This window comes from Eptesicus fuscus, chromosome 12, assembly GCF_027574615.1.
Source record: "Eptesicus fuscus isolate TK198812 chromosome 12, DD_ASM_mEF_20220401, whole genome shotgun sequence".
Taxonomy (NCBI): Eukaryota; Metazoa; Chordata; class Mammalia; order Chiroptera; family Vespertilionidae; genus Eptesicus; species Eptesicus fuscus.
Window position 1 is genome coordinate 68,763,881 of NC_072484.1, and position 22,841 is coordinate 68,786,721.

General features: G+C 48.9%; 1 protein-coding gene across 1 annotated transcript; it reads right to left on the minus strand.

The window, feature by feature from the left end:
* Window positions 1-1,953: 1,953 nt before the first annotated feature.
* Window positions 1,954-22,017, minus strand: PABPC1L (poly(A) binding protein cytoplasmic 1 like). The gene is made up of 14 exons (XM_028137433.2): window positions 21,825-22,017; window positions 19,680-19,873; window positions 15,947-16,062; window positions 14,204-14,343; window positions 13,947-14,041; window positions 10,820-10,966; window positions 10,265-10,360; window positions 7,022-7,291; window positions 6,155-6,239; window positions 5,414-5,542; window positions 4,790-4,896; window positions 3,862-3,955; window positions 2,428-2,558; window positions 1,954-2,031 (listed from the first exon to the last, which is right to left on the minus strand). Exons 1-14 carry the CDS (start codon window positions 22,015-22,017, stop codon window positions 1,954-1,956), a joined length of 1,875 nt encoding a protein of 624 aa, XP_027993234.2.
* Between the last annotated feature and the right edge of the window lie 824 nt (window positions 22,018-22,841).

The following is a 22,841-nucleotide window of genomic DNA, read 5'->3' on the forward strand; positions in this document are numbered from 1 at the left end:
ATCATTCACTGAAATGTCTGCTTGGACCAGGCCCCATATTGCTGGGGAAACCATGAATGAGTAGACACGGTCCCTGGTCTCAGAGGGCTGACAGTCTAGTGGGACAGTGAGAAATTAATCAGATGATCCCAGGAACAAGTGTAAAACTACGGCCAACTTACACATTTTAGAGGTGTCATTACACAGTACTTTCCCTGCTAAAGGGAGATTTGACCTCAGGGAAAGGGATCCCTGAGAAGTAAGTCTGAATTGAGTTCTAAGGTGGGAGTTTAGCTGGTGAAGAGGGGAGGGTAAAGGCTCTCATTGGGAGCACAGAGACCAGAAAGTGCCACTCCGGTTCACAAAACACGGTCTGGATAGGAGGGTGGAGAGTGCTCTCGCAGCCAGCCAGAACTAAAGGCTGCCTCGCTTTCCTGGCCTGTGTCTTAGTTCAATTGTTTTCCTCTTAAGGGAGCCATCCCTTGATGATTCCATAAAACAAAGCCAACAGGGTTTTCCTCATCCCTTTGCCCGTCACTCAGTGCTGAGCAGTGTTAGCACGCTGCTCCCAACCTCAGGGAGGAGTCAGCTGAGCAACCGGGCCTTCGAGCTGAAGCGGGTTTTAGAGCCCACAAATGGCCAGGGGACCATTTCAAAGCGGGGAGCTGTACCCTCTTACTGCCCCCTCTTAAGCAGGCATGCCTCTTACCTGATTTGAGGCAGGTTTAGTGGTGACATCCAGTCACGACTGACTGACTTTCTCTTCTTGAGGTCTAGAAGGCAAGTATCTGGATTTACTAATAAAAACATAGAAGCTGAGACTATTACAACCTCAAGAAGCTTTTCCCTCCCTATAGGGGAGGAAAATCGTGACCCAGAAGGTAGCCTAAAGCATTTCCACGAGGGTTCTTTATGTTACACAATCCTTTGGTCCAGAGCCTAGAAGCAGTTGCTGCTTCCAGGGTGTTTCCCTGCACTGCAGGTACTCAAGCCAGGCATCCAGGTGTGGGCACCTGCAGCTTTAGCTTCTTGGTGCTGCGTGATGACAACCAATTATCCATCCACTGCACATTGGTGGGTGGTAGCTGCTGCCCCATGCCCAGCAGTTCCGTGGGCTGTCCACACCCTCTGGGTACTTCAGCGCACATCCAGGTTTCTGTTCCTTACAACCAAAGCCCCAGCCCAGTCAGGCCTACCCTTTGCTCTGCCCCACCTCCCTCACCCAAGAAGGCCTCCTGGAAGACAAACCAGTTTGCAGCACTTTTAATGCACAAAGCAATGGCAGTGGGGCGGGGAGGGGGAGTAGTGGATTGGGGAAGGTGAAGGAGGGTGTAGTAGGGGTAAATGGTGATGGACAGAGACTTGGGGTGGTGAACAGATGATGTGCTGTAGAATGTGCCCCTGAAACCTCTATAATGTTAACCAGTGTCACCCCAATAAATTAAGTAAAAAAAGAAAAAAGTAATGGGCTGGCTGGGTGACCAGCCTTCGTTCCACATACAGAGCTCAGGTACAGAGACAGCCCAGCTAGGAAATAAGTTATGGTTCACAGGGCTTTAGAGCCAAGAGCAGGAACGCTGTTCTCTTGTCAGCCAAGGGAGTGAGGATTCCATTTTCTGAGGACAAAAAAGTAAAATTAAATGTTTCTCAAGTATGGCAGACACCTGGTCTCCCGACTAAGAACAGGGGCTATTACCAAGCCAGGCCTTCAGGCAGGCAGATGGAGCCAGGCAGTGCCAGGGGAAGCCAGGCCTATTATGAGTAAGGCGAGGCGGGCAGCTAGCAAGAGAACACCTCCTCCCCTTTGATAGTCCGCACCCATTCCAGTCACACAGCTTCCCCCTGAGAACGCCGGGTCACACACGGTTCTCAGGGACTTGGTGAAAGCCAGCCAGTCCCTGCCCAGTTCCTTAGTGCTTCTGGGCTCAGCTACGTCTGTCACCATTCCTCGCAACCCCACCCACCCACCTGGTTTCAATTACATTCACTTTCATCGGCTCCTCCTCCGTGGTCTGGGGAGCCTGCATGCAACACAGCCAAAGCTTCTTCTACCTGTGGGACAGTGGGAGGGACTAAGTGCAGCTGCCCTAGCAGGGTCCTAGGAGAGCCCTGACCTCCCCAGGCCTCAGCATGCTAAAGACAGGAGTTCCCCTCCCTCCACAGCATTTCTGCAGAACCCTCATCCGGCTGCTGCTTGCCAGCTCCCAGGACAGAAACCCACAGTCACCTTCTCAAGACAGATGTACACTGCTGGACAGCCGGGGAAATCATAACCCTTACAGGAAACAGCTCCTTGTGCCAAAACCTTGCCTATGGAGTTGCAGAGAATCATGTATGATTCTATTCCACTCCACGATTCTGCAGGTATTAGCTAGAAGATAAACCTCATCTGTCCAAGCAGCTCTCCTCCTGCCCTCAGGGCGCTCTGCCACCCACGCCCCAGCCCACCTTGGCATTGAGGGACTCTGGAGACTCCAGCATGAACAGCAGTTCTGAGTTGTCGATCTCCAGCAGCATGCCTGTGATCTTGCCCGCCAGCTGAGTGTGGACATTGTAGATAAGGGGGTAGAGACGCTCACCTGAATGGAACAGCCTCTGATGGCTTATGAACACACACCTGGCAGATATCCCAGCATCCCAGGGGCGGTATTGTGGAATGGAGCAGCAAGGCATCTGGGTGGCTGTCCCCGAACTGCTCCTTCCAGACTGTCCTCTTACTTAACCTGGTGACCAGCAGCCTCTTTCCCAAATGAAGTGGGCATAGCAAACCCCATTTTGGAGGTCAGTCTGCAGCATCATATTTGATGCTAGATATAAAGTAGCTGCATGGGGTCTGATACAAAGGTGATTGCTCTTTAAAGACTACTCTTGTTCATTCTGCAGGAAATAGTTCCAAATACACACTAAGATTCTAGACAGGATATGATAATGTTGAACCTGACTTTTTTTTTTGGCGGGGGGGAGGTGTGGAGAGGGAGGAGCCAAATACACCAGATAAATTCACCTTCCACCATTCAGGTACTTCTAATGACAGGGCCTAGTGTTGGTGGTCAAGCCCATTTTGGCAATATGTGGCGGGTCTAGCCAGGCTGGGGTGCTGGGGTGCCTTGAGTGCGAGTGGGAGAGATCTTCCCATGATGAAAGCGCAGATGTTTACAAGGAACTGCTAACAGAGCCCTCTGCCTCCATTAAGCCCACGGAGACTTTTTCTTTGAGGTACAGGTAATAAAGTGGCCAAACGCCAAGTGAGCTGAGAAACAATGGGGTGGTGGCAGTGGGGGCCTACAGAGAAGGGTTAGGAGGTCTTGGTGGACTTGAAGAAAAGAACCTGCCAACCACCAGCTTGTTCATTCATTCAACAGTTAGTGGCACCCTTGAGGAGGGCCTGTCACAGACGCGGGATGAACTGCACAGGAAGTCAGGGGCCAGTGGTCCATTTTCCCAGTGCACGTTCAGTTACCACCTCCCTGTAATGGGCACCATTGGGGAAGCTGATGAAATCTGGCGACAGCTTCTTCCCAGTCAGGGGAGGTGTGAGGAACTGCAACACCCACCTTAGGGGCCATGTCCTAGCAGAAACCCGAAACCATCCTCCTCCTCCTGACCCCTGACCTCCCCACATCTGGGGTCTCTCCCAGCCTAAGTCAAAGTCAAGTACAGCAGAGCTGAAGAAACCTCAGGAACATCTCATCTGACCATTATTTTAAGATGAGAGAACGGGGCCTGGATTACAGACCCAACTCGGGCAAGGTCGCCCAGCAGATCGGTCAGCGACAAAGCTAGATGTTGTCCTCACGTCTGACCTCCACTTGGCGTTCCCCACCAGACCAGCCAGCTCCCAGCCCCCTCCTCTGCTCCAGAGCAGGGGAACCAGCCACTCACCTATCATCTGCTTTTGCTTGTGCAGTGGTGCTGCGGCCAGCATGGACACGGTCAGGGGCTCCTGTCCGGGGATGCACACAGCAGGCTCCTGGACCTGCACATGGTGCCGGGGACACATCCCTTAAACACCACGGACGGGCAAGGCCTTGAAACATTTAACCCTGTCAGGTGAGCACAGGCCTCCGGGAAGGCTCTGGAAGAGGGGGGGCAGGGGGCAAGGCATGGACAATTGGGTGGGACAGAGTCCCCAACAAGGGCACGGTGGGCTGGACGACAAAGTTACACTCGGACGCAGATGTTTCCACTGTGCTAGGAACCTCTAAGCGCCCCCAGTCCATGTAGCCAAAGGACGCCACACCTTACTAATCCCTTTGTGCCGAACAAAGCACTTTTGATCCAGTAGCTTTGATGGCCATATTTCCACCACACTTCTGACCCTTTCACAACTTGCTAACGTTAAGAGCATTTGCTCTCTAATGACTACTCTTGTTCTGCAAGAAATAGTTCAAAGCATATACAGTGAAATTCTAGACAGGAGATGAAAACGCTAAGTTTGAGACTCTTTTGGGGGGTACAGGGAGATAAATATACAGCCTTTAAAGTTATAATGACAGTAGATATTTTCAGTTCTGTTTTGATTAATCACATCCTTGCTGCTCAACACATAAGTACTAAGGAAATCCAAATTAATTTCGGTAATAACCCAGGCAAAGCAAATCGTAACGAATAAAACGTGGTCCTGGCCCTTTCCCTCCTTCTGTTAGTAAGGGTGATCACTTTTTGATTGTACATTGTTAATAAGCGAAACTTGATAAGCCAAGAAAAGGTCCAGAAAAGGGTCAATGCCTTAGCCAAGGTTCTAGCCAGCCCCCCCCCCCCCCGCCCCCTGCCGGAGCCCAGATTAAGCGGGCAGTTGGGTCAGCCTTACCTCATGGGTGCTGGGCGTTTCCAAGGAATATCTCTGTGCCAGGAGAGGCCCACTTGGCATAGAGCATCCTGCCTCACCAAGGCCAGAGGTCTGGGTACCAATGTTGGCTGTAAGAAATAAGCAGGGATGTTAGCGCCTGGCAGCAACCTGAAGCGATAAGGCCTAGAGACGAGCATTCATATAGAACTCCCAGCACATAGATGCCAACATCTGCCACACGTGCTTGCCTCTAGTCAAAATCTATGCCCTTGTTCATAGCTGTTGTTGTGAACCTACTAAGTTCAGATCCGATGCTAAGCCCCTACACTTACGATCTCATTCACCCACACAACAAAAGGGGAAAACTGTTTTCATCCCCATTTTAAAGATGAGGCAATCCGATAATAGCAGTTAGCAAGGCCACAGAGTAAGGGAACCCCAGGAACTGGGCCTGCAAGACTCTGGAGTCCACACTAACCACTGTGCTATACAGCCTCAAAGTCAGCCCTGCTCTCCAAGAGGGTGAATGGCAAGGTCACCATGGAGGCTGGTTCGAACTCCCTGCTAGTGCCAACCCAGCACCAAGCCCCTGCCCCAGCCCCAGCCCCCTTGCACACCCACTCCTCTGGCCCTGCCTGCACTCACCCACTGTTTGTGTGTAGGACATCTGGTGTGGCTCCTGGGAAGAGGCCTTCTTGACACTGCTGATGTGGGTCGGGGAGCGCTGAGACGTGGCTGGTGACCAGGCCATTGAGGCAGCTGGAGAGTAGGTGGCTTGTGGTACAGAGAACATGGAAAGAGAAAGGTTGGCAGGAAGGGGGATCGTTAATCAGAGTAGCACACCACCCCCTGACGGTTCCAGGGTGAGGAAGGAGAACCAGAACATTCACAGCAGGAAGATGAGTGAATTCACCTGGTCAGGCAGACCCCCAACTCCAGGGAGGGGGTGTAGCAATTTCCTATTACAAATCAATTCCCGTCTCCCCAGAGCCCCAAGAGGCACAGGCATCGTGATCACACCCCTTCGTATCCCCAGACAGTTTCAAATCAGGTGACCTTTACTCTTAGAGAAGGGCCATTCACCAGCAACACGGCCAAAGGAGTTTCATTTTCTCAGCTTAGCAAGAATTTTCAGCCACAAATCAGACTGAAGATAATGCGAGCCTTTTACAGGGTCAGCACTGTGCTTGGTGCGCTTACACATATCTCGTTCAGGCCCACATTCGGAAGAGGAAACTTAGGCTCAGAGAGGAAGCTACCCACCCAGATGAACACTTTAGGAAGTGACAGAGCCAGGCTTGACCCCAAAACTCGTGTTCTTTAACCACTATGTTACACACTCCCCCATGGGTCCCACACTCGGGTGAAAGGGGCTGGATCACTCACTCAAGGGTCTAGGTGGCTGGGCCGTCCACCTGGGGGGAGGCTGGACAGGTGGGCCAGAGCCATAGCACGCAGCCTGGGCTGGAGGCTGTGTGGGAGAAGAAGACCCAGGTGAGGGGGCTGCAGCGGGGGAAGTGAGAGAAACTGCATCCCCCCAAGGACGTCACCGCAGGAACTCCACTGTCCCCCCAGGGGGGCTGGTTAGTAAAGACCCACAAAGCTGGGATGAAGGCCTCCTTCCCATTTTGGGACGGCCATTATCCCTCAACTCTTTGGGGCAAGATCTCAGGTTCAGTCCTCATCCCTATTATCAGAGCCACTAGCCCAACAACGACCTGGATAAAATGGTGACACGTCCTGCTGAAACTTGTGCCAGCTTCCGCAGTTGCTAACAGGAGCAGGAATGTCCCCATTCCAGGAGCCTCTAGTGGCTAACATCTTTCTACGTCCTCTGGGTCACACAAGCTCCTTTCCCAAACCAGGCCCCTCGGAGATGGTAGCAGGCACGCTGCAAAAATGGCCACTTACGTTGGGGGAGGGCTACCGACTCCGTCCGTTTGGGAAGCCAGAAAGGCATAGTAGGGTAAAACAATGCGTGTGGTAAAGAAACCGATGCTTCCTTTGTTTACTGCAGTAGTTCTCAAACTTAAATTTGACCAAAGAATCTTTTTAGCACACCATTCACAAATCTCTCTCCCATATGGAAGCGCTGTTTGACAACGACACTCTTAGAGAAGGGTTTCCATCAGCCCTTGTAGAAATGGGGTTAAAACAACCTGCTGTTTCAGGCAGAAGCAGGTTGGGAACTCTGTCTGCCTGGAAACTCTCTTCCTGCTCTACCTGGCTGTCAGGCTGCAGGCAGGCCCTCACCTGGGGCACGGTGGGCAGGAAGTAGCTGACGGGCTGCTGGAAAGAGCCCAAGAGGGGGCCACCCAGAGCCCACACGTTGGAGAGGCGCTGCTGCATGAACTGGTTGGTCAAGATAGCCTTCCGCTCATCTTTGCGCTGAGCCAGCGCCACGTACAGCGGCTTGGTACCCAGGATGCACCCGTTCATCTCTGTCACGGCCTTCGTTGCCTCTTCTGGAGAGGAAAAACACACAAAGCCAAACCCTTTGCTGTGGCCACCCTCTGTCATCACCTAAAAGCAAGACAAGACAAGGGCTGCTGGGGGAGGGGAAGGAAGACTCCAGGGGCCGGTTCCCCTCCTCCCCTGGGGCCCAGCCTGGTCGGGGTGTCCTGTCACCCCGCATTCACTGAGGCCCACCACATGCCAGATACTTGACACTCCTCACTTCACTATGACTCCCACTTTATAGGTGAGGAAAGTGGGGCTCAAGAGTGACAGATCCGCCCTAATCGGTTTGGCTCAGTGGATAGAGCGTCGGCCAGCGGACTCAAGGGTCCCAGGTTCGATTCCGGTCAAGGGCGTGTACCTTGGTTGCGGGCACATCCCCAGTAGGGGGTTTGCAGGAGGCAGCTGATCGAAGTTTCTCTCTCATCAATGTTTCTAACTCTCTATCCCTCTCCCTTCCTCTCTGTAAAAAATCAATAAAAAAATAAAATAAAATAAAATAAAAAAAAGAGTGACAGATCTGAGACCAGTCTACTTGCTGACTGATAGCTACTCATATTGCACAGACCATTCGCAGAATTAGGGAAAAGAGCTGCATTTCAGAATATATTTCTCTCTCTCAATTTTCTTTCTGAAAGATTTTCTTAGGCTGTGGTGGGAAGCTGGCTTAATTAAATGTATATACCTTCCTCAGAGAGGCTATCATAAAGTGAGATGATAGTCTAGGGTTAGCTAAGAATCTAAGACTAGGGCTGGTTCTTCAGCCAGGGCCACCATCTTAAACTTTTCCGTTGAGGTCACTATGATGAAAACAATCTGCATTTCGACCACTTCTTGGGTTTTCTTTCTTTTTTAAAAATATATTTTTATTGATTTCAGAGAGGAATGGAGAGGGAGAGAGATAGAAACATCAATGATGAGAGAGAATCATTGATCGGCTGCCTCCTGCACGCTCCCTACTGGGGATTGAGCCCGCAACCCTGGCATGTGCCCTTGACCAGAATCGAACCCCGGACCTTTCAGTCTGCAGGCTGATGCTCTATCCACTGAGCAAGACTGGCTAGGGTTGGGTTTTCCTAACTACTCGTACAACTTCATTTGTGAATTATGGACATCAAAAGGGTGCTCTTAACAGCTATATTTCCTAGAGACTCCAATAAAGAGAATTGTAAGGAACATGAAAATAATTTGAATTTCTATTTCTGGTGCTTTAACCTGTTAATTATCTTTTTAGTAGAAATAAAAGCCCTTTTTACCATTAAAAAGAGAGAGAGAGTGTGACTTGTCCAGGGTCACCCAGCCAGTGGGTCACACATTCAGCCAATGGACCGTCCGGTAAACCCCCACTGCCTCCACAAGGCCCGGAGCCAAGTGCTTTCAAAATCTGGGGAAGAGGTTCTTAGCCTTTTAACTAAAATAACCTTTATGTTTTGGAAAATCTTTATATTTACAGAAAAGTCTCAAAAATAGAACAGAGTTGCTGTATATCTTTCACTGAGCTTGCCTCCCCACGTTAACAGGGTACATTCGTCAAAACTACCATAGTAACATTGGCACAATACTATCAACTACAGCGTTAGCTACCATGCCATTAACCAAACTGGACATTTCATTGGGATTTCACTAGTTTTACTGCTAATATTCTTTCCTCTTCCAGGATCCAATCCACATTACATTTAGGCTTCGTCATCTTTTTTCAGGGTTAAGACACGGGACCTGCTCACCTACTCCATGAGCAACAGAGTTGAGACAATTTTTTGAATCTGCTCTATTAGGGCCCATGCTCTACATCGGTGATTTTTCCAACTGTACTTTGCCACCTGCTTGACCTGAGAGTTCACAGCTCCACAGGGAGGTCAATGGATGGGATCAGGTGGTCTGTAAACTCGAATGGGGGGAAAAATGGCATCTGTATTTTCACATTAGCATTTCCTTCTATTTTGAATGTAAGAACAAAAAATGTGACTTTTGGGGGGAAGAGAAAATATTTTCATATTCATTATTGCTGATCTCAAATACCTTTTATGCTAATTAGATCTTATAGTTTGATACATTAATAAAGAAGCACATACTGCTGACCCCTTAGTATTTTGATAATTATTTCAATATAATTGTTTTTGTAATCCCATGAATTTTCCTTTATGCATTTAAAACTATTCTCAGAGCCCGGCTGGTGTGGCTCAGTGGTTGAGCATCAACCCAGGAACCAAGAGGTCACGGTTCGATTCCTAGTCAGGCTCGATCCCCAGTCGGGGTGGGGGGGGGCATGCAGAAGGCAGCTGATTGATGTTACTCCCTTATCAGTGTTTCTATCTCTCTATCCCTCTCCCTTCCTCTCTCTCTAAAATCAATAAAAATATTTAAAGAATATAAATAAATAAATAAATAAATAAATAAATAAAATGCCCAGCCCCTACCCTCAGACATCTACATGCAATTTCTCTGACTCAGGTATCTGTATTAGGAGCTCTCTAGGGGATTTTAGTGAGCAGTCAGCGTTGAAGAAGCATCCAGTGAGCCCAACTCCCTCATCTTATAGATGAGGCTCAGAAGACATCTGCTCAAGGTCACAGAGCTACTGAGGAGAACAGTCAATCATCACACCTCAGGTGCTAAGAATGCTTAATAAACGAAGAATAGATGAAGAATGATATAGCCCAACCCTCTCATTTTTCAGATGCAGAAACTGAGGCCCAGGAGGGGTATGTCACTGGTCAAGATCAGACAACAAAGTCAATGGAAATGCTAAGACATGAATTTCTGGAATCTGGCATATAGTAGGCACTCAATAATGCTTGTTGAAGGAACCAAGGTTTCAGTGGGCCCCAATAAGACCAGCTGTGTGGCTGGGACTGTATTACCATCTTTTTTCCCTCCAGTGCAGACAAGCTCCAATGGGGTCAGACATAGCCCCCAAATCCAAAAGGTGTGGCTCAGCACCAACTCCCGGAAGGCCATGGGAGGAAGCAGGGGTGTGTGGGCAGTGAGAGGATGGGAGGGGGAGGCTATCTGTCCACTGTAGGCACCCACAGCCCTCACCTTGGCACTGGTGATCACTCCGTAGGGAGAGAACTCTTTCCTCAGTCTCTCATTATCAATGGAGTCATCCAGGTTCTTCACATACAGGTTCACGCCCTGGAAGGAAAGGACACTGCTAGCTATGCCTTCCTTCCCAAGCTCCTGACTGACTTGTGTGGTGGGCAGTGGAAGCCCTGGTCTCCAAGCCTCCTGTTCCCAGTCCCGCACAATACCCATGCACCCCACCCATCACACAGCATGCCCCTCACCTGGAAGCTGGAGCCCCCACAATCCCTAAGGCCTAGTTCCCGGACATGGGGTTGCTAGAGCCGTGGTCGGCAAACTGCAGCTCGAGAGCCACATGCAGCTCTTTGGCCCCTTGAGTGTGGCTCTTCCACAAAATACCACAGCCTGGGCGAGTCTATTTTGAAGAAGTGGCATTAGAAGAAGTTTAAGTTTAAAAAATTTGGCTCTCAAAAGAAATTTCAATTGTTGTACTGATGATATTTGGCTCTGTTGACTAACGAGTTTGCCGACCACTGTGCTGGAGGAAGGAATCACATTCAGGGCCCTCACCTGGTAATGGTTCAGCCGTTCCTGCTTCGTCTGCTTCATCTGCTGGAACTTTCGCTTAAGCTCATTCTGCCGCTCCGCCCACTTCTGGGCACGGCCCACATAGAGCAGCTGCCCTCTCACCTCCTTCCCATTCATGTCCATCACAGCCTGTGCAGAGAAGATGGAGTGACAGTGCTTGGTGACCAATCCCGAGGAGGCCCTGGCCTTAGCCATGGCCTCCAGTCCCACCTCCCGGGTTTAGAAGGGACCACCTGCCAACCAGGCTGGCTTGTTAGCTGAGGATAATGAGTACCAGGATAAAGGCCATCCACTTTTTAAAAACATGGGACAAAATTTCAGAGTAAACTGTAGATTTTTTTAAATTTGCTTCTGACTCTATTTTAAAAAGGGAAACTTGCAGTTTCCCATATTTGATAATCTATAATAATAAAAGCATAATATGCTAATTAGACTAGACGTCCTTCCGGATGACCTTCTGGATTAAGCTGGGGCTGTGAGGGAAGCCTGGGTCCCAGGTGCCTGAGGGAAGCTGGTGCCGGCAGCTTGGGGAAGGAAGGCCTACTCTTGCACGAATTTCGTGCATTGGGCCTCTAGTCAGTTTATAACTACCTACACATGGATTTTTTTAAAACATGGATTTTTTTAAAAGCAGCAAGCATAATTCTTTCAAAATGGAATGACAGCATAATCAATATCTCTTACTTCATGTTGGATTTCACGGCATAAAGAATCCTTTTGCTAATTATGAGAACTTTTGTTTTAGAAATACTGGTGTTTTAACGCTGTTGGTTTTGCTTTTCTTCAGTTAACTGGCCTAACCCTACCAGACCCTAACTTGTCAGTGGCTTTGATTGCATGAAATCCTACATCTTTTGTGAGATACGCAACATCTCTCTGCAATCCATTTATACTAAACTGAATTTGCATTGACTTATCTGCAAAAATCAGCAAAAGGCAGACTTATGTGTGTACCGGCTCAATAGTTAGGATGAGATAATAGTGTTAGTGAAGAGAAATGTTGAAGGGAACTTACTTTTTCAGAGGTCCGTTCATTAGTAAATACTTTCACATAATGATGACTTTTGCTTTCCTGCCTAAATATGCAAATATATGTAAATATACATTGTGGACCCAGGAACTACCTGTTGTACAGCAGTCTTAAAAGTCATTACCAAAGTCTCTGAGACCTTGGAGTTAATGGACCCCTGCAGCTTCATCCATCTGCTCCCACTAGTCGCTTTACAGTTGGAGAAAACAAAACCTAGAGGGTGGGACTTGTTCAAGGACACACAAGAAGTTACCTTTCAAAGGAGCCATTTACTTTAAAACAAAACTTCAGAGTCAGAAAGAGTTTATTCTAATCCCAGTGGAACCTAATACAACCCATGAAACCTAATAACAACAGCAGAGCCCATATTAGTGGGGGGAGAGATGAGAATGTATGCAAAACCCCCAGCACAGTGCCCGGCCCGTGCTGAGTGCTCAGTGAGAAGAGGCTGCTATGGAGATGGCACCAGGATCCAGGTCTCCAGCCAGAATCCACCATGAGCTGAGTTCTTCCATGTCCGGTGATCTTTTTTCTTTTTCTTTTTTTTTTTTTTACATGTCCGGTGATCTTAATGGGGCAGCAACCATGGGAAGAGCTTTATGGCTGGCCATAAAGAGCTTATGGGAGGCCAAATACAACATTGTTATTCCAGCTTTGTCACTGTATGACCTTGTACCATTCACTCACTCAGCAAATATATATCTGGTAGCTACTGACAGGTATAATACTAGAGACTTAATGGTGAAATGAGACCCAGCCTCTACTCTCTATTCTTTTTTAAAAATATATATTTTTTTTTATTGATTTCAGAGAGGAAGGGAGAGGAGAGAGAGAGAAACATCAATGATGAGAGAGAATCAGTGATCGGCTGCCTCCTGCATGCTCCCTACTGGGGATGGAGCCCGCAACCCAGGCATGTGCCCTTGACTGGAATTGAATCTGGGACCCTGCAGTCTGCAGGCTGATGCTCTATCCACTGAGCCAAACCCACTAGGCCTCTACTCTCGGTGCTGTTCATGTACTAATAATGGAGAGAGACAGAAGGTTTCACAAGTTAAGTGATAACAGGAAGAGGCAGCTTCGTGAAGGAGGGAAAGTAGGAGACCCAAAGGACAGGCACTAAATCGCCTAAAGCTACGCTGTCCAATAAGGTGGTCGGTAGCCACATGCAGCTACTAAGCACTTGAAATATGGCCAGTCTGAATTGTGATGGAGGTACCAGATTTCAAAGAATTAAATACAAAAAAAAGGGGGATGTAAAAAAACCCCTATTTTTATATTAAATACTCATTGACATTTTAATCATTTGAAAATGTTTACGTTGAATAAAATAGATTACAATTAGCCGAAACTGGTTTGGCTAAGTGGATAGAGCGTCAGCCTGTGGACTCAAGGGTCCCGGGTTCGATTCTTGTCAAGGGCATGTACCTTGGTTGCGGGCACATCCCCAGTAGGGGGTGTGCAAGAGGTGGCTGATCGATGTTTCTCTCTCATCGATGTTTCTAACTCTCTATCCCTCTCTCTTCCTCTCTGTAAAAAATCAATAAAATATATTAAAAATAAATAAATAAATAAAATAGATTACAATTAATTTCACAGTTTCTTTTTTTACCCTTTTTAATGTGGCTATTGAAAATTGTTGTTTTTTAATCTACTGGAGAATTTTAAATTGCATATGTGGCTCACGTTACATTTTTATTGGACAGCATTGGTCTAAATTGCAGGACAAGGGAAGTGTTGTGAGAAAACAGCATTTGCAAAGGCCTGGAAGCAAGAAATAGCATAGCACTTCCCTCCCTGCCTTAGTCCCACAGTCAATCCAAGCAGAGGGTAGTGGCCGTCTCGAAGGCCCCTTCTACCTCTGGTGCAGCAGAGCCTATAACATAAGCAGCCTCGTGGCTCGGAAGCCCCGGAAGGAGGCTGAAGCCTTCTGCCTTCAGCACAGGCAGGAAGGGCCCTGGCTCATGTGACCTTTCCTTCCACAGGCAGCTGGAGCCCTCTGCTCCCGACCTCCCTTCTTCCTAGGCCTGGCTCAGCACCTTCTCCACGAAGCAGGGCGATGGGGAGGCAGGCTCCTACCTTCTGGGCTTCCTCATGCTTCTCAAAGTTGACAAAGCCAAAGCCTCGGGAGCGGCCGCTGTCATCCCTCATCACCTTCACACTCAGCATCTTCCCTGGGAAGGACCAACCTGGCTCAAAGGGGAGTTGCGGAAGCCCTAAGGTGTTCCCCTTTCCTCCCACAAGTCTCCAGAAAGTCCCAGGAGGGCCTTTCCTCCCAGCCTGACCAGGGAGCGGAAGAGAAAGTGACCCCAAACTCCCTCAGGAAACACACTCACCAAACTGGGAGAAGAGCGCCTCCAGGCCCTGCTCGTCTATGTCCACTTTCAGGTTCTTCACATAGACGTTGGTGAACTCCATGGCCCGAACCCCCAGCTCAGCCTCCCGCTCCTGTCGGGACTTGAAGTGGCTAACGAAGCTGTGGACACACCGACAGGGTAGGCAGCTGCCAGCCACCAGCCACCCCCACCTCAATCCCAGCCCATCCCGCAACCCTGGGTCATTGGAGCCAATTGCTACCAGCCTCTGGCCTCTGATTCCCTCATCAGAACACTGGGCAGGGCAATACTGCTTAGAATAAATCCCAAGGCTTGACGACCTTCTGCAGCCGAGATTCTATGTTCCAGCATAAGGTTAAGAAGACTTAATTCTTCTGGCAAATGCACAGGGAGGTCCTACCAGACACCAGGCAGCTGAGTGCACAGGAGGTAAGAGCATGAACTTGGGAGTCACACTTGAATCCTCACTCTGCAGCCGCCTAGCTGTGGGACCCCGGGCAAGCTCCTTAATCTCTCTGAGTCTCAGCGTTCATTCCTGTAAAACTGGGGATCAAACTCACACCGCAAGGATTTGCTCATTCATTTACCACGTACACTGGGGAACAGTAGTGGGAGAACCAGACACAATCCATGCTAGTGCTGCTGTGGGGAAACTGAAATCACTTAAATACAATATTCACTTTAAAAATTGTAATCTCCAGGTTCATGGCAACACATCTAGGAAAGTATCGTCGATTAAGAAAAACAAACAAACAAAAAGTGCTGTGACCAGTTGGCTCAGATGGTTGGGTGCCGTCCCATGCACCAAGAGGTCACCCGTTCAATTCCTGGTCAGGGCACATGCCCGGGTTGCAGGCTCCAGTAGGGGGCATGCAGGAGGTAGCCAATTAATGTTTCTCTCTCTCTCCCCCCTTCCTCTTTCTCTAAAATCAATAAAAACATATTCTTTAATAGAAGGAAAATACAAAACAAAACCAGGCATAAGAAAATTTGATAGTTATCTATAGCACGTTTAGCACAAAAAAAAGTTGTAGCTGGCACTAAAACTTGGAGAAAACCGAGTGGCAAAGGTAAACGTGGACACGTGGTAGCTAACAAAATAACCTCTTTCTGGGAACAGCCCACCGTTGTTCAGTTTTGTGGACAGAAGCTTCCCCTGGGAAACCCTGGACAGAATGACTCTCCGGGCATCTCCCAGCTCTAAGCCTCCATCGCCCCGCAGTGTTGAGCCTGGGGCTGAGCCTTCAGATGTGCAGAAGCAAAACTGGGGGGAGGGGCACTAGCCAGAAGAGTTTCTCTCCAGCATCTGCATCTCAGTTTTCCCATCTGTGAAGTGGGGATGATGCCAAACTGATATGTATGAAGATGGCCAGCGAAGCATATGCCTACTTTCCCACCCACCCAAAAATTCCATGAAATAACACAAAGGGCTTAAGAAAAAAAATTCACAGGCATGCTGAGAAGCCTGAGTCCATGGATGACCTGGCCATTCCTTCAGAATCATCACTTCATTTACTCCTCAGAAAAATCCTCTAAGCATATGTCAGCAGTCCCATTTTTACTTGAGGAAAGGGAGTCCTTGAGAGCTTCAGCCACTCTCCCGAGGTCACACTGCCAGGGAGAATACCGGCTGCTGCTCAGTGCCCGGTGCCCTTACGTGGTGGTGGGTAGCATGGGTCCCCAGTTGGTGATGCTATGATTCTGTCCCTTCAGCTTCGGTCCACCCCTATGCCTGCCACTCACACTTTGCGGTTATTCAGCAGCATCCCATTCATGGTGCTGATGGCCTGCTGCGCAGCCTCACGGGTCTCAAAATGGACAAAGCCAAAGCCTCGGGAGCCGTGGTCATCACACACCACCTGGGCCACAGAGAGAAAGAACAAGAAGAGCAGCCAACAGGGGGTTCAGGTAGAATAGAACGGCAAGATGACAACTAATATCTGAGTGCTCACTCTGTGACTGGGACAGACAAGTCTATGTCACACAACAACTCCATTTTAGAGATGGGAAACGAAAGCTCAGAGAGGTTGATCCACTTGCTTAAGCTCACACAGTACCGTCCTCAAATTGAACACAGGTCTTTTATACCACAGACAAGTTTTTAAATATCTTCCTAAGGTAATGGGCAAGAGGGTCAGATTCAATCTCCTATTCCTGCATCCTTGTTTCTAACAGCAAATTAAAAACACCTCTTGAGTATCCATCAAGAGGCGACTGGTTAAGTAAGTTACAGTACATTCATGCTAGTGTGCAGCTGAGGAGAACAGGGGAGATTATATGGCTGACACAGAGTGATGTGGAGGGTATATCAGTGGCTGACACAGAGTGATGTGGAGGGTATATCAGTGGCTGACACAGAGTGATGTGGAGGCTATATCATTAAGCGGGGGAGGGTGGGGGATCAAGCCCAATTGGGTGAAAGTGGGCATCTGCACAAGGGAAAATTTTAAACAGAAACACACAAAACTGTTCACAATGGCTATTTCTGGGGACTAGGATTGAAAGGGATGGAGCCTTCTTTTCCATTTCATTCCTTTCCACATTGTTCAAACTTCATCAATTATATACTGTTTCAACAACAGACTTGTTTTAATTTTGTAAAAGACCCACACACATCCTACCCCTATTTTGTAAGCTTCCTGACTCAAATGAGAAGGACCGAGCTTGAGAATAGGAAAAATCCTCAGGTCACGTAGTTCCCATGCCTCTGGTTGAACTTGCACGAAGACCACCAATGCCCATTTCAGGTGTCCCTAGCTCCACCCACCCCTGCAGCGGTGCCCCAGCTCAGCTAAGTGGCATTTGCCTAGATGACACCCCAGCCTCCCAACCCAGCTTCCATGCTGACCCCTGGGATGCTTTCTCTGAAATGGAACTGTGACGGTGTCCCATTGGGAACTCACTTCCAGGAGCTCCAACTGCACAGAACTACATCAACTTGACATTTGAGGCTCTTCAATGGGCCCTGCACTAGTATTCATACAAATCTAGGCCCAGCATACCCTCCTCCACTCTCCAGCTCCAAACAGGATCCCCCCACTTTCAACTCAAGCCCCAGCTTCCTTTCAAATTCAACCATGTTGACTGGGTCCCCGTTTTGGGCCAAGCACCTCCTAAGGGTATCACATTCTTATCTTGTTGTAGTAGCCATAAGAACCCTTTCAAGCAATTCTTTTTTTTTTTTGTATTATTATTTATGGTCAGTTTTAAAAAATTTATCTTTATTGTTGAAAGTATTACAGATGTCCCTTTGTGGTTTCCCCCCCCCCCCCCCCCATTGACCTCCTCCTCCCCGCACCCACCCCTCCCAGGCCTTCACCACAGTATTGTCTGTGTCCATGGGCTATGCATATATGCATATAAATTCCCCCTGGTTAATCTCTGCCCATCCACCTCTGCCTTCCCGCTGAAATTCATCAGTCTGTTCTGTGCTTCTATGTCTCTGGATCTATTTCCTTCATCAGTTTATTTTGTTCATTAGATTCCACATATGACTGAGATCATGTTGACACTTAACTTTCTCTGACTGACTTATTTCCCTTAGCATAATGCTCTCCATGTCCATCCATGCTGTTGCAAATGGTAAGAGTTCCTTCTTTTTTAACTGCCATGTAGTATTCCATGGTGTAAATGTACCACAGCTTTTTTATTCACTCATCTGCTGATGGGCACTTGGGCTGTTTCCAAATCTTAGCTATTGTAAATTACTCTGCTATGAACATGGGGTGCATACATTCTTTCTGATTGATGTTGGAAGAATCACAATACCAGATATCAAGTTATACTACAAGGCTACTGTATTCAGAACAGCCTGTACTGGCACAAGAACAGGCATATAGATCAGTGGAACAGAACAGGGACTCCAGATATTGACCCAAATCAATTATGCTCAATTAATATTTGACAAAGGAGGCAAGAGCATGCAATGGAGTCAAGATTGTCTCTTCAATAAATGGTGTTGGGAAAATTGGACAGGTACATGCAAAAAAAAATGAAACTAGACCACCAACTTACACCATACACAAAAATAAACTCAAAATGGATAAAAGACTTAACTGTAAGTCATGAAACCATAAAAATCCTAGAAGAAACCATAGGCAGTAAAATCTCAGACATCTCTTTAGCAATATATTTACCAATACTAGTACATCTCCTAGGACAAAGGGAACTAAAGAGAAAACATATGGGACTACATCAAAATAAAAAGTTTCTGCACAGCAAAAGAAACAACAAAATGAAAAGAGAGTCCATAGCATGGGAGAATATATTTGCCAATGATGCATCTGATAAAGAGTTAATTTCCAAAATATATAGGAAACTCATACAACTTAACAAAAGGAAGACAAACAATCCAATTCAAAAATGGGCAAAGGACCTAAATAGATACTTCTCCAAAGTGGACATACAGAAGGCAAGAGACATATGAAAAAAAGCTCAAAGTCACTAATCATCTGAGAGATGCAAATTAAAACAACAGTGAGGTATCAACTCACACCTGTCAGAATGGCTATCAACAACAAATCAACAAACAGTGTTGGCGATGTAGAGAAAAGGGAACCCTAGTATACTGCTGGTGGGAATGTAGACCTGGTGCAGCCACTGTGGAAAACAGTATGGCATTTCCTCATAAAATTAAAAATGGAACTCCCATTTGACTCTTTCAGGAAACTCTTAAACTCTAAGTGTCAACTGAATGATCGGGGAAAACGAAACTAAATATTTATTGAGCATCTACTATGTGCCAATCTTATTCTAGGTCCTGGATACAAAGGTAAATAAAAACAAGATCACTACTCTTATGGAACTTCCACTCTATTGTAAGAGGAATCTTAAAAACAAGGTGTGGCCATTGATTGCAATGATGACCTCAATTAATGGCCTTCCTATATCCACACTCTTTGTCCGATAAATTCTATGTCCTCTCACTCTGAATTGGGTCTTGTGACTTGCTTTGGCAAACAGAATGCATTGGGAGTGACTGTGTGCCAGTTCCAAGCTTAGATCTCAAGAGGCTTGGTGAGCTTCCACTGTCTCCCAGGCCCCTGCCACTGCCATGGGTTAGCCTGCTGGAGGATGAAAGACCATAGGGAGGAAAGCTGAGGTATTCCAGCTAACAGCCAACCACTGCCTAGAAGCTGAGCCACCCAGCTCTCCGTAGGCACATGAAGGAGTCCAGCCAAGACCAGACCTGTTCAGCTGAACTCAGCCCAAATCACCAACTGCAGAATTATAAGCTAAGTAACGGCTGTTGACAGTGACCAGGCTTTGGGGTGGTTACACAGCAAGAGCAGACGGAAACACAGGTGGCCTCTGATAGATACATGAAGATGAAACTGAAAGAATTACTTCCATTCCGGTCCTTGCTGAACCTAGAGCTTAACGGAAAAGACCTCATACCACTGTAAAGTGAGGTGCTTCTTGGAATACCTCTGCCACACAGTACTTGACCCAGACCTCCTCAAGAGGGCACACCAACCTTGCAAGACAGGATGTTTCCAAAGGTGGAGAAGGTATCATATAAGGCCTTGTTGTCAATGGATTCCTCCAGGTTCTTGATGAAGATGTTGCCCACACCCGACTTCCGAAGTCCTGGGTCTCGCTGGGACCACATGATGCGAATGGGTTGGCCTTTGATAATCTCAAAGTTCAGTGTATCCAGTGCCAGCTCCGCTGGACAGAAGGAGGAGAGAAAGGAGCAAGTTAAGGGACTCCCTGAACCCTCAGGTGCTTAATTGGGAGCCTCCTTCCAAAAAAAGAGCCAATGCCTGGGTCTCATTGGAGATAAGAGCCTGGAGGCTCAGGAGGGATAAGAATGAAAGTGTATGGTACTCCTCCCACTTTTTAGGATCTCATTCAACTCCTCACTATAGCCATGTGAGCATGGATTCCTACCCCCATTTTACAGAAGGGAAAACTGAGGCTCAGAAAGGGGAAAGATCAGTGGCAGAGCCAGGTCTACTGTGGTCTCTAAAGCACACCGAGTAGATAAAAATGGAAAGGAGGGCTTCTATGACAAACGGTGGCAGCAGTTACAGGAAATTCAAGCTCAGAGGGGCTGAGCGGCAGAGTTGAGATTTGATCCCAAGTAGCAGGATTTTGGGGGAGGCAAACATCACCTCTCTGAGCTGGTTTCTTCCTCTAAAGTAGTGATGATGATGATGATGATGATGATGATATTAACCACCTTTCACACCCAACAAAGGGAAATAATACCCTCTACGTCTAGGTTGCTGGACAGGCTGAAAATTAAGTAAGGTATGCAGGGTGCCTTGTCCTTAGCACCTGGCACAAAACAGATGGTTGGCAAATGGCAGTGTGTCTGAACAGCAGCCTACGCCTGTTCTCTTGCGACTGCTATGGCCCTTACCTCTCCCCGGTAACATGCTGTCCCCTGCTTAAAGGATTCTCTACTTTCAGAGGCATGGACAGGAACTGTGCAGAACTCAGTGGAGTCTGGTTTTTCCATCTAGTTCTACCAATGAACCCCCAGGGGCTAAACCCCTTCTCTCTGGAGCTCAGCTTCCCCATCTGTGAAGTCTGCCCAAAAGGTCAGGTGTGCAGAACTTGGAGAAAGCTGGAAATGGCAGTGGGTGGGGAAAGCAGAGCAAAGGAGAAGTCCCCCTGGAATCCAGCTCAGTCATCCCCTGGGAAACAGGCTGAACCACCCCAGCAACCCCCGAGCTGCGGGAGGGGGGGGGGGGGAAACCTCCCCATCCACCCCCCCTTCCACCCAGGAGTTGCAGAGTAAGGGCGCCCTCTCTTGGACTTGGCCAGGCAGGCCTTTTTGGGTTGTTTCTGGAGTCTTCCACCTGAATGCTGGTTACTATATTTTTTCCCCCTTAGGTTACACTTATTGAGCCATACCATATACTGGAGAGACTTCATAGACCCAGTTCTCCTTCCAAGCCTTAGCTCCCATTTCACAGACGCAGTGTCAAGTGTGAACTTTTGCTCAAGCTCACACCCTGGTGGCAGAACTTGAGCAAACCCGGGCTCTTAAACTCTCCTCTCTCAGCAGAGGTGTGGGCACACCCATCCCGCTAGCGCTCATCAATCCCATCAGCTCTGAGGAACGGGTTGTGGAGCCTAAAGTGGAGGCGGCTTTTCGGGGCTTGCCAAGGGAAAAGCGCCTGGTGCGGACCTCGTGTCAGCAGCCGGGAGAGGCCGAGCCCCAGGCCCAGCTCCCCCGGCTTCCCCACTCGTTACCTATGTCGCCTCCCACATCGCCCTCACCAGGTGCTTTGAATTTTCTTCTCCCAACCACTCTATCAAGCAGGTCCGCTCCCCATTTTTCAGACAGGCAAGGGAAGCTCAGAATGGGTGAGTAATTTGCTCAAAGTCACACAGCTGCTGGCTTTCTAATCCTACGGTTGGCCTGGCCCTAAAGCCCTTGGATGATTCCACTCCGCCTTAGTGTCTCCCCTCTACAAGCTGGAGCACCAGGAAAACACAGGAGGCGCACACTAATTGCTAGTTCCTGCCTCCGGGCCTCAGGGGGCTCTCTGGGCCTGTTTCCCTGGCTGCAAAACGGAAGATGCAGGAGCTGAGATGGAAGAGCGGCTGGCCGAGATGTGGGTTCATCATGCGTCAGTCCGCCTGTTCCCAGCCCCCCCGGGCTCACCGTCGGCCGGCTGCTGGAAGTTGATGTAGGCATAGCCCAGCGAGCGGCGGGTGGCCACGTCGCGGCACACGCGGATGGACAGGATGGGTCCGGCAAGCGAGAACTTGTCGTACAGCATGGCCTCGGTCACGTCGGGGTGCAGGTCGCCCACGTAGAGCGAGGCAAGCGGGAAGCCCGGGCCGCTGGCGTTCATGGTGGGTGGGGGGAACGAGGTGCCGGCCCCCGCGCCCCGCGTGCGTCACCCGGGCGGTTCCTCGGCTGCGGCGGGCGCGCAGGAAGCAAGGGACTCTCACGGCCTGCGCGCCCGCCCCTTCTTTTACCACCCCTCGGCGCCCGCGTGCCAATCACCTACGCCCGGCCCCTCCCCTCTTAGTTCCCCACCTGGCACCCCTCAGCGTTCTAGAAGCCTCCGGTGGGCGACACCTTTGGCCCCGCCTCCGGAGGCGGGAGAGCCCTCACCTGGCCTGGGGTGGGGCTGTGGAGACGCGGTGGAGCTGAGCCCCCTGGGAGGGCCTGAAACCTGGGATGTAATCCCCAATGTTATAGCCTTTAGGGGGCCGGTTCCCTTCTGGGTAAGCTCCCTCTTCGTAAGGATTAAAGGAGACCGTACATTACAAACAAGAGCATTTGGAGCCGGATGCCTGGCTAGTTTCAAAGACATGTACCTAGCCAGCTGAAAGCCTTTCTCAAGGCAGCCCAATCTAGCCCCACCCTTCTGGACCCAGCCTAGTGACTTGGGACTGAAGGCTCCCTGTGGGAATTCGAGACCACCAAGGCCTTCTTTGACACTGCCTCCTATGTAGTTTGCATAGACCTTTTCCTGGGATATTCCCTGCCCACCTTTCTCATTTAAGGCTTCATTCCACCTGCACACCACCAGGAAAGCTCACCAAGTTACTCTAAGGAACAGTGAAGTCCCAATGAGGTTAGGGCGGTGGTCCCAAACGGAGCAGCAAGACCCTTCTATCAATCTTGAGTTTGCAGATTCGATCTGTGCTCTGGAGTCATTTCTGAAGA

Excerpts from the sequence above, each read along its gene's own strand:
- PABPC1L (XM_028137433.2), bottom strand. The coding sequence starts at position 22,017 with ATGAACGCCAGCGGCCCGGGCTTCCCGCTTGCCTCGCTCTACGTGGGC. Across the intron at positions 10,967-13,946 it reads AGCATGAGGAAGCCCAGAAG|GCTGTGATGGACATGAATGG; the intron begins GTAGGAGCCTGC and ends TTCTCTGCACAG. Across the intron at positions 3,956-4,789 it reads AAACGCCCAGCACCCATGAG|GTCCAGGAGCCTGCTGTGTG; the intron begins GTAAGGCTGACC and ends CACCATGTGCAG.